Here is a 12,498-nt window from a genome sequence, read left to right as displayed (position 1 = left end):
TCTCTCTTGCAAGCGCCCGGGCAAAGGCGGAGACAGCGGGGTCCCTCCTCCCCCCTTTCCCTCCTCCAGGGGGATCCCCCTTCCCCCCTTCTTGGTACAGCAGCTGCACCCCCCTCCCTTGCCCGCCCCTCCGCCCCCCCCCCCCCCCCCCCCCCCCCGGACCTTCCCGGGCCTTCGGCGGCTGCAAAGAAAAAAAAGAGAAAAGGGGAGGAAAAAAAGCAGCGGAGGGAGCGGCGGCGGAGGAGAGCGCGCGCGCGCCCCCTCCTTTCCCCCTCCCTCCCCCTCCCCCTCCCCCCCAATTTCCACCGCGGCCAATTCATGGACAGGAACTACCCCAGCGCCGGCTTCGGGGACCCGCTCGGCGCCGGGGCGGGATGGAGTTACGAGAGGTCAGCGAAAGCTAGGTAAGGAGCTGAGGGTGGCCTGGAGAAAGAGGCCAAGGGGTGGGGGCCTGGCTGGGCCGGGCCGGGCCCGCCCGGCGACGCGTGCATCGCAAACTCCCCTCCGGCTTGCAAGGGAGCGGCCTTCTTCGGTTTGTAACAACGCCGCCGCCCCAGTTTGCAAATTGCAAACTCTGCCAAAGCCAGCTCCGGCTTGCAAAGAGAGAAATGCAGCGGGAAAATATGGGTGCAAAACAATTTCGGACGGGAAGGCCTTGGGAAGGTGGGAGGGACAGGCGAAGCAAGGCCTGGACTTCCCCGCATCCTTGGATTCCTAGCTTGCTGAACCCTCCTCCCCAGCGCCCCTGGCTTTACTGTTGTAAAGGTGGAAGGAAAGGAGGATTGGTACGCAGACCTGGGGGGCGCGCACCCCCTCCCAGGTCCTATTGTTCCGGGATTGCGCGAGGATGGGCCACTTGGTCCCCCAAGAAATTCCGCGCGCAGAGTGGGCACGGGGCCCCGCCCCCTTCTTAAGCTTGGGTTCTGTGTGTAATGGGGGGGTCTGGCATCAGGGACACGCCCCCTTAAGCTCCCCCCACCCCCAAAGACAGAAACCTATTTAATGTCCAGAAGCCAGTACCCTCTGAGTCTTGGCCACGAATTTGGGCCTTTGCCTGCGAAGAATCGGATGTTTTCTCTGTGTGTGTGTGTGTGTGTGTGTGTGTGTGTGTGTGTGTGTGTGAGTGAATGTGGGCCCGGTGTGTGAGTGTTCTATGTATCTGCCCCTTTCCAGTGTCGTCCTAGCGCCTCACCTGCCCCCTAGCCCCTCCCCCACCCAGCATTCCAGCGTGTCGGGATTTTTCGTGTGGGACTCTTTGCTCTGAGCCTTTTCTTCCTCACGGGTCAGCTGAATGCCCGTGTGCACACGTACCTGGCTTTGCTTGGACCCATGCATGGAAGCCTCAGCCCCTGGGGATGGACCAGATTCGTGTTAGCACTTGTACCTGGTACTTTCCCCAGTCCTCCGCCCTCCCCCTCCCGTAGGGAGAACAATCTACCTCCAGCCCCCTCAGCTAGGTTTGCACGGCCCCAACGTTCAGAGCCTGCCCCGATCCAGCGACAGGTACCCTTGTGCACCTCTGGGGTGGACCCTTTAGTCTGTGTCACAACCACGTAGGGCGGTGGAGGGACGATAGGAGGACCACGCCTTTTGCATTTTCAACTCCGCGACACTTCCTCCGAATTGATTTGCACCCTCTGCTGTGTTTCTGGTTGCATGCCTGTATTTGTAAACGTGAAACTATTTGAGTTCTATTTACTGGGGTTCTGCAGTGGAAGCCATTTCTGTGGCAGTTAGGCATCGCATTCCCCCGTCATTTTCCCCTTAAAAGCCCAAGGTTCCTTGGGATAACCCCCTAAATCAGCTGGAAGCCCCCCCCCAACTCTGGGGATTTCCTGAGCTCCCCTCACGGAGGGCAGTTTGAGAGGACATTCTAATATCGCCCCTTTGCTCTCAGCTTGGTCTATGGCAGCTCCAGGACCTCGCACCCCGAGACGGACATCTTACACCGACAGGCCTATGCGGCCCCCCACCCACTGCAAAGCTATGCCACCAACCACCACCCGGCAGGTACGGCCCCCATCCCGCCCGGTTTAGCCTTGGCCCTCCCCCTCCTGCAGCTGATTGGCTGCTGAAAGTTCCACCTCAGCTAATTGGCCATGCTCGGTGTCGTGGCCCTCCTCTTACTGTCTCTCCTCTGATTGGTTGCTGTTTGCAGCTTAATTTCACGCCGGATTTGTCAGCTGCTTCTTTGCCCCGCCCCTTTTATCCAATTGGCCCCATCGCATCAGCCCCCAAATCCCACCTTCTCTTCCAGGCCTTTCGGGCTCTCTCCAACCACTCCAATGCATTCCCTCCGAATGAGTCCTATTCTCTTGGCTCTTTTGCCCTCTGAATTCTTCCTGATTTTCTTTCCTCCTGATAGGATCCAGTTTGCGCCTCCTTTTTTTGCTTAGGTTTGCCCACTACCTTATTTGGTCCCTTTAGCCCAGCCTCCGCGTGTTCTTATTGGTTCCCTCCTACCCTGACACACAGCCTGGGTCCCAGGTATACCAGTGATCGCGAGATTGCTGTCCCGGTTGACGCCTGGACCTCCTGATCGGCCTCTTCCCTGTTCCTTCCCACCTTTTTTGCTGGGTCTTCCACTTTGGCTTAACCCTTTTGACTTGTGAGAGGGTCGTAATGAGACTCCTCTTGCCCTTTCTCCTCCTTTCCCTTCCTTGCTGGCATTTCCAAATCCTCCGGCCTACTCCTCTACCCCAAAGCCTAATTAAGGATTCTGTCCCTTCTAGAATTATTTATTTATTTTTGAGATAGGGTCTCTGTGTAGTTCAGGCTGTCCTCCAACTCGAAGCAATTCTCCTGCCTGCCTCTGTTTTAAATGCTGGGATTTCAAGAGTGTTGGGATTTTAGGCATTCACCACCATGCCCAGCTGGCTTTTCACTTTTTGAGACAGGACTTTACTGTGCAGTTCAGGCTGGCCTTGAACTTGTTAAGTTGCCCAGCCTGACCTTGAATTGGTGATCCTTTTGCCTCAACTTCCCAAGCCCTCAGATGGCAGGCATACTCCATCATGCCTGGCCTTTTCTGTTCTTTTGGCTATTATTTCCCACTGGGGTTCTCTACCCTTATGTATGGATCCCACCCCATCTTGCTGTACCATGTCACCTTTTCCCTTCCCTCTGCTAGGCCTGGTCTCAGCTTGGTTCTGCCTGTTTTCTCCTCTGTGAATTGACCCTTTCTGTTCTCTGCCGTCTCTTTCTCTGATTCTGCTTGGTTTGACCTCTTCCCTTTCTCCCAGCCTGCCCTGCCCCTCACTTGGCTGACTCTGTCCCCTCTCCCTGGTTAGGCCTCTCTGGACTCTTTGACACTGGCCTCCACCACGCCAGCTCAGCGGGGCCCGACGCCTCCGTCATGAACCTCATCTCAGCCCTGGAGTCCCGGGGCCCCCAGCCTGGCCCTTCTGCCTCCTCTCTTTTGTCCCAGTTTCGCAGTCCTTCCTGGCAAACAGGTAAGCCCAGTGCCTGCCCTGGAGGGCGCGGGTGGGGCTGGCACGTGGGCAGCTCTGATCTTGTCTCCATCATCCCCAGCCATGCACACTCCAGGCCCCACGGAGCTCTTCATCTCGGGTGCCCTCCCGGGTTCCAGCACCTTCCCATCCTCCTCTGCCCTGTCGGCCTACCAGCACCCGGCTTCCTTCGGCAGCCGCCCCTTCCCAGTGCCCTCATCCCTCAGCCTCCAGGACCCCCCATTCAGCCCTCCTGCTAATGGGCTCCTGTCCCCTCATGACGTGCTACACCTGAAGCCCTCGCAGGCACCCACTGTGCCCTCCTCGTTGGGCTTTGAGCGCCTGGCAGGGGGCAGTGTCCTGGGGCCTGCAGGTCTTGGACCAGCCCAGACACCCCCTTACCGCCCTGGTCCACCAGATCCGCCCCCACCTCCTCGCCACCTCCCAACTCAGTTCAATCTGCTGGCTTCTTCTTCTGCTGCCGCCGCCGCCGCCGCCGCTGAACAGTCTTCCCCACAGCTCTACAACTTCTCCGGTGCTGCTCCAGGCCCTCCGCCACCCGAGCGGGCCCTGCCCCGCCAGGACACTGTCATCAAACACTACCAGCGGCCAGCCAGTGCCCAGCCACCCCCACCCCCACCACCTGCCCATGCCCTCCAGCACTACCTGAGCTGTGGAGGCAGCTATCCCTCCATGGGCCACCGGGCCAACTTGGCCTGCAGCCCCCTGGGTGGTGGTGAGCCCTCCCCGGGTGCTGGCGAACCCAGCAAGGCTGGTCCTAGCGGAGCCACAGCTGGAGCATCAGGCCGGGCCACCGGGCCAGAGGTGGCTGGGGGCGGGGGAGCTGGGGGTGGTGGTGGAGGCTACCGCCCCATCATTCAATCCCCTGGTTATAAAACAGGCAAAGGTGGTTATGGAGCCACTGCAGGGGGTGCCACCAGACCCCCACCACCCCGATCGACTGCCACACCCAAATGCCAGAGCCTGGGGGGGCCAGCAGCAGCATATGCCACAGGGAAGGCCTCTGGAGCTGCGGGAGCTGGGGGCCAGGCCTATTCCCCTGGTCAGCCCCAAGGGCTCCTGGGACCCCAAGCCTATGGGCAGGGCTTTGGAGGGGGTCAGGCACAGGACTTGAGCAAAGGCCCCAGCTACTCAGGGGGCCCCCCGCAGCCTCCCAGCGGCCCACCACCTCCTGGCCTAGCCACATGTCAGAGCTACTCCCCTGACCAACTGCAGGGGCAGCTGTATGGGGTGCAGGGCGAGCCGTATCCAGGGCCTGCTGCCCACTCCCAGGGACTGCCTACAGCCAGTCCCTCACTCAGCTATAGCACTGGCCATTCCCCAGCACTCTCGGGCCATGGAGGTGGCTGGGGACCCAGCTCCCTGGGAGGTGGCGGGGAGGCCAGCCCCTCTCACATCATTCGCCCACTCCAGTCGCCACCTGCCACTGGCCGCCCGCCTGGAGTGGGATCTCCAGGAGCCCCTGGCAAATACCTGAGCTCAGTCTTAGCCTCTGCCCCTTTCCTGGCACCCCCGGGAGCCAGCAGCTATGCAGCCGGAGCAGGCGGCTACAAGGGCAAAGGTGATGGCTCTGAGCTGCTGGCAGGCCCTGGCGGCCCCCCTGCTGAGCGCACTGAGGATGAAGAGTTCCTCATTCAGCATCTCCTGCAGGCGCCCAGCCCCCCGCGGACCTCAGGGGCAGAGGGCTTGGTGGGCGAGGAGGGGGCAGCAGATGCCTCCAAGGGACTTGGGGGTAGTGGTGGGGCTGGAGGCCCACCAGGCACACCCTACGAGTTGGCCAAGGAAGATCCCCAGAGGTACCACCTGCAGAGTGTCATCCGTACTAGTGCCAGCCTGGATGAGGGGGCCACTGCAGCCCTGGAGCTGGGCCTAGGAAGGCTGAAGGAGAAGAAGAAAGGGCCAGAGCGGGGCGGCGAGACCTCTGAGGGACTGGCCACCTCTGTGGTCCACTATGGGGCAGGTGCCAAGGAGCTGGGGGCTTTCTTGCAGAAGAGTCCACCACCCCCGCCGCCCACAGCCCAGCCTGCCCAGCCCAACCCACATGGGCTCCTCCTGGAGGCTGGAGGCCCCGACCTCCCCATGGTGCTGCCTCCGCCCCCACCCCAGCTACTACCCTCGGTCCTTAGCCATGCCCCCAGCCCCTCTCCTGGCACCCCCAAAGTGGGTGTCCACCTCCTTGAACCAGCCACTCGGGATGGGGCGCCCCAGCCGCCTCCACCGCCACCCCCACCCCCACCACCCATGCCTCTCCAGCTTGAAGCCCACCTCCGAGGCCACAGCCTGGAGCCTGCGGCACCCAGCCCACGCCTGCGGCCAGAGGACAGCTTGGAGCCTCCAGGTGCCATGCAGGAATTGCTTGGGGCCCTGGAGCCCCTGCCCCCGGGGCCTGGTGACACCAGTGTGGGGCCACCTAACTCAGAGGGCAAGGATCCAGCTGGTGCCTACCGAAGCCCCAGCCCGCAGGGCACTAAGGCCCCACGCTTCGTGCCGCTGACCTCCATCTGCTTTCCTGACTCCTTGCTTCAGGACGAGGAGCGCAGCTTCTTTCCCACCATGGAGGAGATGTTTGGTGGAGGGGCAGCGGACGACTATGGCAAGACCGGGCCACCTGAAGATGAGGGGGGTCCCAAGACAGTTGGGCCACCTCCAGGTCCCCCTGCCTATGACCCCTATGGGCCCTACTGCCCTAGTCGGGCCTCTGGAGCTGGCCCTGAGACACCAGGCCTGGGCCTAGACCCCAACAAACCCCCTGAGCTGCCCTCCACCGTCAATGCCGAGCCGCTGGGCCTGATCCAGAGCGGGCCGCACCAGTCTGCTCCACCGCCACCACCACCACCACCACCTCCCCCACCTGCCTCGGAACCCAAGGGGGGCCTCACCTCACCCATCTTCTGCTCAACCAAGCCAAAGAAGCTGCTCAAGACATCCTCCTTCCACCTGCTGCGGCGCCGCGACCCACCCTTCCAGACGCCCAAGAAGCTGTATGCCCAGGAGTATGAGTTCGAGGCTGACGAGGACAAAGCCGATGTTCCTGCTGACATCCGCCTCAACCCCCGGCGCCTGCCTGACCTGGTGTCCAGCTGCCGTTCCCGGCCAGCCCTTTCACCACTGGGTGACATCGATTTCTGCCCACCCAACCCGGGCCCAGACGGACCCCGGCGCCGAGGTCGCAAGCCCACCAAGGCCAAGCGCGATGGCCCTCCCCGGCCGCGGGGCAGGCCTCGGATTCGCCCACTGGAGGTGCCCACCACCACAGGGCCTGCCTCAGCCTCCACTCCTGATGGACCCAAGAAGCCCCGGGGCAGGGGCAGGGGCCGGGGCAGGAAGGCAGAAGAGGCAGGGGGCACCCGGTTGGAGCCCCTGAAGCCACTGAAGGTGAGGAGGCTGGGCACCCTGACCTCCACAGAGGAGATGCTTTGGGTTACAGTATTAATTTGGGAGGATGGGGTTGTGGTCCTTGAAGGAAAGGAAGGGAGGGATTTCAGGAGCTGTGACTTGGAGCTTGAGGCCTAGCAGAACCTACGTCTTGGGCACCAAGTCCTGCTTGTCAGAGGATGAGTAGGTAGGGACCTTGTGCTGGGGCATACATAGGCTCTGGAAACTGAACTAGCTGGTGAGTGCAGACAGGTCATGAGTCATCTGTCTTTCTGCCTTCTGAGAAGGATCTGGGGCTGGTGAGATACCTCAGCAATCTAAAGCGCCTGCTTAGGCAAGCTTAGACAAAGCACAGGGACCATAGTTTGATCCCTGGCACAACATGCCATGCCAGCCCTGCCCACAGGGCAGGCTGAGCTGGCCACAAAAAAGGGCGCAGCGGGGAGGTAGCTCAGTAGAATAAGGGCCTCAGTTCAATCCCTGGTTCCACAAAAAAAAAAAAAAAAAAAAAAAAGGATCTGGAGGGTAAGATGCTGGAAATGTGGGTGCAGGGGCTTTGGACCCCTGAGTCTGAGGGAGGAGGCTGGTGGAAGAGGAAGGGCTAGACTCCTAGGCCATGACACCCCACTCCCCCCGTACCTAGATCAAGCTGTCTGTGCCCAAGGCTGGCGAGGGTCTTGGAGCTTCGTCAGGTGACGCCATATCTGGCCCGGACCACAACAGCCTGGACTCAAGTCTGACACGGGAGAAGATTGAAGCAAAGATCAAGGAGGTAGAGGAGAAGCAGCCGGAGATGAAGTCTGGCTTCATGGCCTCTTTCCTGGACTTCCTCAAGTCAGGCAAGCGCCACCCACCACTCTACCAGGCAGGCCTGACACCGCCGCTCAGCCCACCCAAGAGCGTCCCACCCTCCGTGCCAGCCCGAGGCCTGCAGCCCCAGGCTCCCACTGCCCCGGCAGTGTCACATCCTCCTCCTGCAGGCGCCTTTGGGCTGGGGGGTGCCCTGGAGGCTGCTGAGAGCGAGGGCCTGGGGCTGGGCTGCCCTTCGCCCTGCAAGCGGCTGGACGAGGAGCTAAAGCGCAACCTTGAGACACTGCCCTCCTTCTCCTCCGATGAGGAAGACTCTGTGGCCAAGAACCGAGACCTGCAGGAGAGCATCTCCTCAGCTATCTCTGCCCTGGACGACCCACCCCTTACGGGGCCTAAAGACACTTCCACCCCAGAGGAGCCACCATTGGCCACTGCAGCAGCAGTCACGGGGCCACCCCCTCTCCCAGGGCTCCCCAGTGCTGACAGCAGTGGCACGCCCGGTGAGCTCCAAGAAGGGGGTATGGGGTGAGGTCGGGGATTCAGGTTGTTAGGGTCACCTAGGTACCATTGTGTAGATTACATACTGTAAGGGGTGGGCATCACCTTTAGCTGATGCAGCCGAGCACAGTTGTGAAGGTAACTTCCCAATCAAGGGCAAACATACATTTTAAAGAAGCTGCATCTTGTTCTGATGGGCTCAGAGGTGTTACCTGGACCAGCGAAGGTCCATGGTGGGCCTGGTGGATACTGGGATGTTTATTTTGAGACAAGGTCTCAATTGACTGCCCAGGCTAGGCTTGAACCTGTGAGCCTCCTGCTTTAGCCTCCCTAAGTGCTGGTGTTGGGGTTCTGTCCTGAGGCAGGAGAACTGGGAAGAATGGAAGGGGAGGTAATGGCAGTGGACGAGGAGGACATTTGGGAGTAGGTAAAGAAGAGAAGGGCTTGAGGACTCTGGAGGGACTTGGGGAACAGAAGGCCTAGGGCAAAGCCGTGTAGCAAGGGGGGGACGCCGAACAGAGGTGACAGGAGAAATAGGAATTGCCACAGGGGTCAAAGCAGAGAGCCAAGGCTAGCAGAGAGAAGGACAGACCCTTGGGAGGGCTGGGGGCCTGCTTGGAGAAGGAGCGGGTCTGTTTTGTTGGTTTTTTGAGATAGGATCTTGCTATGTTGCCCAGGCTGACCTTGAATTTGCAGCAGTCCTGCTTCAGCCTACCAAATACTGGGATTACAGGTGTGGAAGCGGCAGTTCTAAGGGCTCAGGTAGATTTAAGCACTTAGCTATGTCAAAAATTTTTTTAAAAAGAAAAAACCGGGCCCAGGGAGATGGCTCAGTAGGATAAGCGCTTGACTGGCAAACAAAAGGATCTGAGTTCAATCCCTGGTTCTGCAAAAAAAAAAAAGGAAAAAAAAAGAAAAAACCTCTGGAAGGAAATTGTTAGATGGGTACATGGGGACAGTGGATCTGGGGAGTAGTAGGAGAAGGGTTTTATGCACCCGATGAGGTATTTTTTGTTTGTTTGTTTTTGACGGAACCGGGGATTGAACTCAGACCCTTGTGTTTGCCAGGGAAGCGCTTATTCTGCTGAGCCATCTCCCCGGCTGTTTGTTTTTGTTTTAAATGTATTTGGTATAGGATCTCACTATGCAGCTTGATTTTTTTTTTTTTTAATCTATTTTTAGGACAGGGTCTCACTATGTAGGTCAGACTCAGTGATTATCCTGTTTTCAGCCTCCCAAGCACTGGGATTACATGTGTACACCACCATGCCCAGTCTCAATCACTGTCTAAGCATGCCCCAGGGGTGGGGCCGGCACAGCAAGCTGAGAATTGAAGCCCAGCTACTGTGCTCTGGCTAAGCAGGCGCTTTAGTTCACTATGCAGCTTGGACTCATGGTGCTCCTGTTTTCAGCCTCACCAGCACTGGGATCACACCACCACGCCGTTTTGGTGGCCAGTTCAGCGTGCCCAGGAGTGGGGCCAGCAGGGCATGTGGTGCCAGGATTGAACCCTGGTCCCTGTGCTTGCCTAAGCAGGCACTTAATCTGCTGAGCTATCTCTCTGGCCTCCGGATGAGGGTTTTGAGAGCTCAGATAACTCAGAACTGGACAGAGCACTGAGGAATTTAACATAGTGGTACAAGCCTATATATAGCCCAGCGCTGGGGAGGCTGAGGCAGGAGGATTGATTTGAGTTTGAGGCCAGCCTGAAGTGTACTACATGTCCAGACCCTGTCTCCAAAAGGGGCCGGGGGTTTAGGGATGACATTGCGGTTTTAGAGGTTCTAGAGCTGGTCAGGGGTACCCTGGAGGGACTTGAGTATGGCAGTGAGCTGCTAGGGCACTGGCTTGGGACAAGGGCTGTTGGTGAAGCACGAGGTGTTTGAGGACAAGAAGAGGGTGTCAAGGATGGGGAGTGACCCCATACCTGATGTCCCTCTGTCTCCCAGAGCCCCCGCTACTGGAAGAGAAGCCCCCACCCTCCCCACCTCCTGCCCCGACGCCTCAACCTCAGCCTCCGCCGCCCCCTCCGCCACCACCGCCAGCCCTGCCCTCGCCACCCCCTCTGGTGGCCCCTGTGGCCAGCTCGCCGCCTCCGCCTCCGCCTGCGCCACAGCTGCCACCGCCTCCGCCTCCGCCTGCCCTGCCCTCTCCGCCCCCGCCCCCGCCCCCGCCCGCCGCAGCCCCGCCACCTGCCCATCCCGAAGAGCCTGCTGCCCCATCCCCAGAGGACCCCGAGCCCCCCGACGCTCGCCCCTTGCACCTGGCCAAGAAGCAAGAGACCGCAGCTGTGTGCGGGGAGACCGATGAGGAGGCTGGGGAGAGCGGCGGCGAGGGCATCTTCCGGGAGCGGGACGAGTTTGTCATCCGAGCCGAGGACATCCCGTCCCTCAAGGTGAGTCTGGTGGATTTGCTCAGGCGGCAGTTTGTTTAGTACCTGCTGGATGACAGGCCTGTGTTGGGGCTGCAGGGGCCGTAAGGGCTGAAGCCGCCTTGCCTTGCCACAGCTGTCCGCAGGTTTCACTGTAATGGGGCTGGTAGAGGTGGCCATTGGAGACAGAGCCCTGTAGCAGAAGCCATGGGGACCTTGTAGACACTTGCACGAGTCTATTATTTATCAAAAAGAGCAAAGGGGTACACTTACAGAGCCAGATGTGTGTGTGAATGCCCCAGCGTTCCAGAGCCTGAGGCAGGAAGATGGTGCTAAGAGTCTGAGGCTGGCCTAGGCCACAGAGTGAAAGAGACTCTTTGAAAAGGACCCCACCAATTTTTTTTTTCTTTTTTTTAAACAATGTTTATGGCTGATTCTCTGCTATGAGTGGAGGAGACACGGGGGACAGAGAGGCCCTGGTTTCGGGGAGCTTCCATTAGGGGCTGCCAGGGATGCTGTAAGGGGCGCTACTGTGGCAGGCGTGAGGCTTTGAGGGAGCGCGTGCTGCGCGCACGTGTGCGCATGCAGACCTTGGAAGCTCAGCAGCTGATGCTTGCACTGCTCATGGGGCAGTGGGCTGTGCCTTACACACTTGTAGACTCCTGCTTGTTCAGAACTTCAGGTTGCCCTCCAGCAGGGTTTGGCAAATAGGCCTCTTGGCCTAATCCGGGCCACTACCTGGTTTTATAAATAAGGTTTTATTGGCAGACAGACAGCCACACTCAGTCATTTGCATACTCTCCCGGGCCACTTGCCCATGCAGCGGCAGCGTGGCGCTGCCCTCCAAGGAGGAAGGGGTCCACCTCTGCTGCTTTCCGTTCTTGGGCACATGGAGTTGGACCAGCATTGGTGAGGGTTCATGTGGGTGAGGGGGTGGTGCTGGGTGCAATGCTTGGCACAGTGCAGGGCACAGCAGGGGCTCACTGTCACCCTCACAGGGACACCAGTACTCAGGCTATTCTCTCAGTTGTCACTGTCACAGAATACGTGTCCCTTACACGACCAAGGTCTTGTTTGGCCTTTGGTGTACATTGTCCTGTGGAGTTAAATCTTATGTGTTGGTTTTTCTGAAATGCAAGTGGAGAGATTGTGGGGTGGGTGAATTATGGGGACAGCAACTTCACATTTCCTTTGTAAATTTGTTTTGTGCAGTAAACCTGTTTCCCTGTACTTTAAGTTTTAAAAGCTTTTTTGTTTTTGGTTTTGGTTTTGGTTTTGGTTTTGGGGAACTTTTTTTGAGACAAGGTCTTTATTATGTTGTTAGGCCGACCTTGAACTTGTGGTGATCCTCTTGCCTCAGCCTTCCAAGTGCTGGGATGGCAGGCATGCACCACCATGCCCAGCCTCTGTATACTGTTTGTTTTTTTCTATACTGTTTTTAATGTAATTTGTGTGGGAACAGTCAGTAGAATGTGGGCCGGGGAGATAGCTCAGTAGAATAAGCGCTTGCTTGGCAAGTGCAAGGTCCTGAGTTCAATACCTGGTACTGCCAAAAAAAAAAAAACAGTAAAATATGCTGTATAGACCTGTCCTGTATTCGGTTACCCCAATCATCACCTGGTAGCCAGTCCAACATCCAGTCAACTTGTTCCTATCTGTATCCCCCTCCTGTCCTCAGGCCCAGACATGATACTGTCTCATCTGGATTAATTTTCCAGCATAGTTTTAATACATTAAAAAAAAAAAAAATTCAAGCCAGGTGAGGTGACCCATGTCTGTAATCCCAGCACTCTGGGAGGCTGAGGCAGGAAGACTAAGAAGAGAGAGAGACACACACAGAGACAGGACACAGGACCTAGACTCAATCCCCAGTATGGGAATTTTAAAAAGGACATTTAGGGGCCAGGGAGATGGCTCAGTAGGATAAGCACTTGACTGGCAAAAGCAAGGATCTGAGTTCAATCCCCGGTTCCG

General features: G+C 58.4%; 1 protein-coding gene across 4 annotated transcripts in view; it reads left to right on the top strand.

The window, feature by feature from the left end:
• The first annotated feature begins 275 nt into the window (after positions 1-275).
• The window catches only part of Prr12 (proline rich 12), a 26,223-nt gene continuing 14,000 nt past the window's right edge, over positions 276-12,498 (top strand). For 3 of the 4 annotated variants that reach the window (XM_004646442.2, XM_023706636.1, XM_023706635.1), the window contains exons 1-6: positions 277-404; positions 1,898-2,010; positions 3,291-3,452; positions 3,532-6,845; positions 7,489-8,155; positions 10,103-10,548. In XM_004646442.2, the coding sequence (XP_004646499.1) occupies positions 319-404; positions 1,898-2,010; positions 3,291-3,452; positions 3,532-6,845; positions 7,489-8,155; positions 10,103-10,548 (4,788 nt within the window). In that variant the 5' untranslated portion in view covers positions 277-318. Of the gene's footprint in view, positions 405-1,897; positions 2,011-3,290; positions 3,453-3,531; positions 6,846-7,488; positions 8,156-10,102; positions 10,549-12,498 lie in introns of all 4 variants that reach the window. The other variant, XM_023706637.1, reaches the window with a different exon arrangement.

Source organism: Octodon degus, unplaced genomic scaffold, assembly GCF_000260255.1.
Source record: "Octodon degus isolate 3935 unplaced genomic scaffold, OctDeg1.0 scaffold00268, whole genome shotgun sequence".
In the NCBI taxonomy this organism is placed as follows: domain Eukaryota; kingdom Metazoa; phylum Chordata; class Mammalia; order Rodentia; family Octodontidae; genus Octodon; species Octodon degus.
Note: the sequence above shows the minus strand (reverse complement) of the source record. Positions and strands in the feature narration are given on the sequence as shown.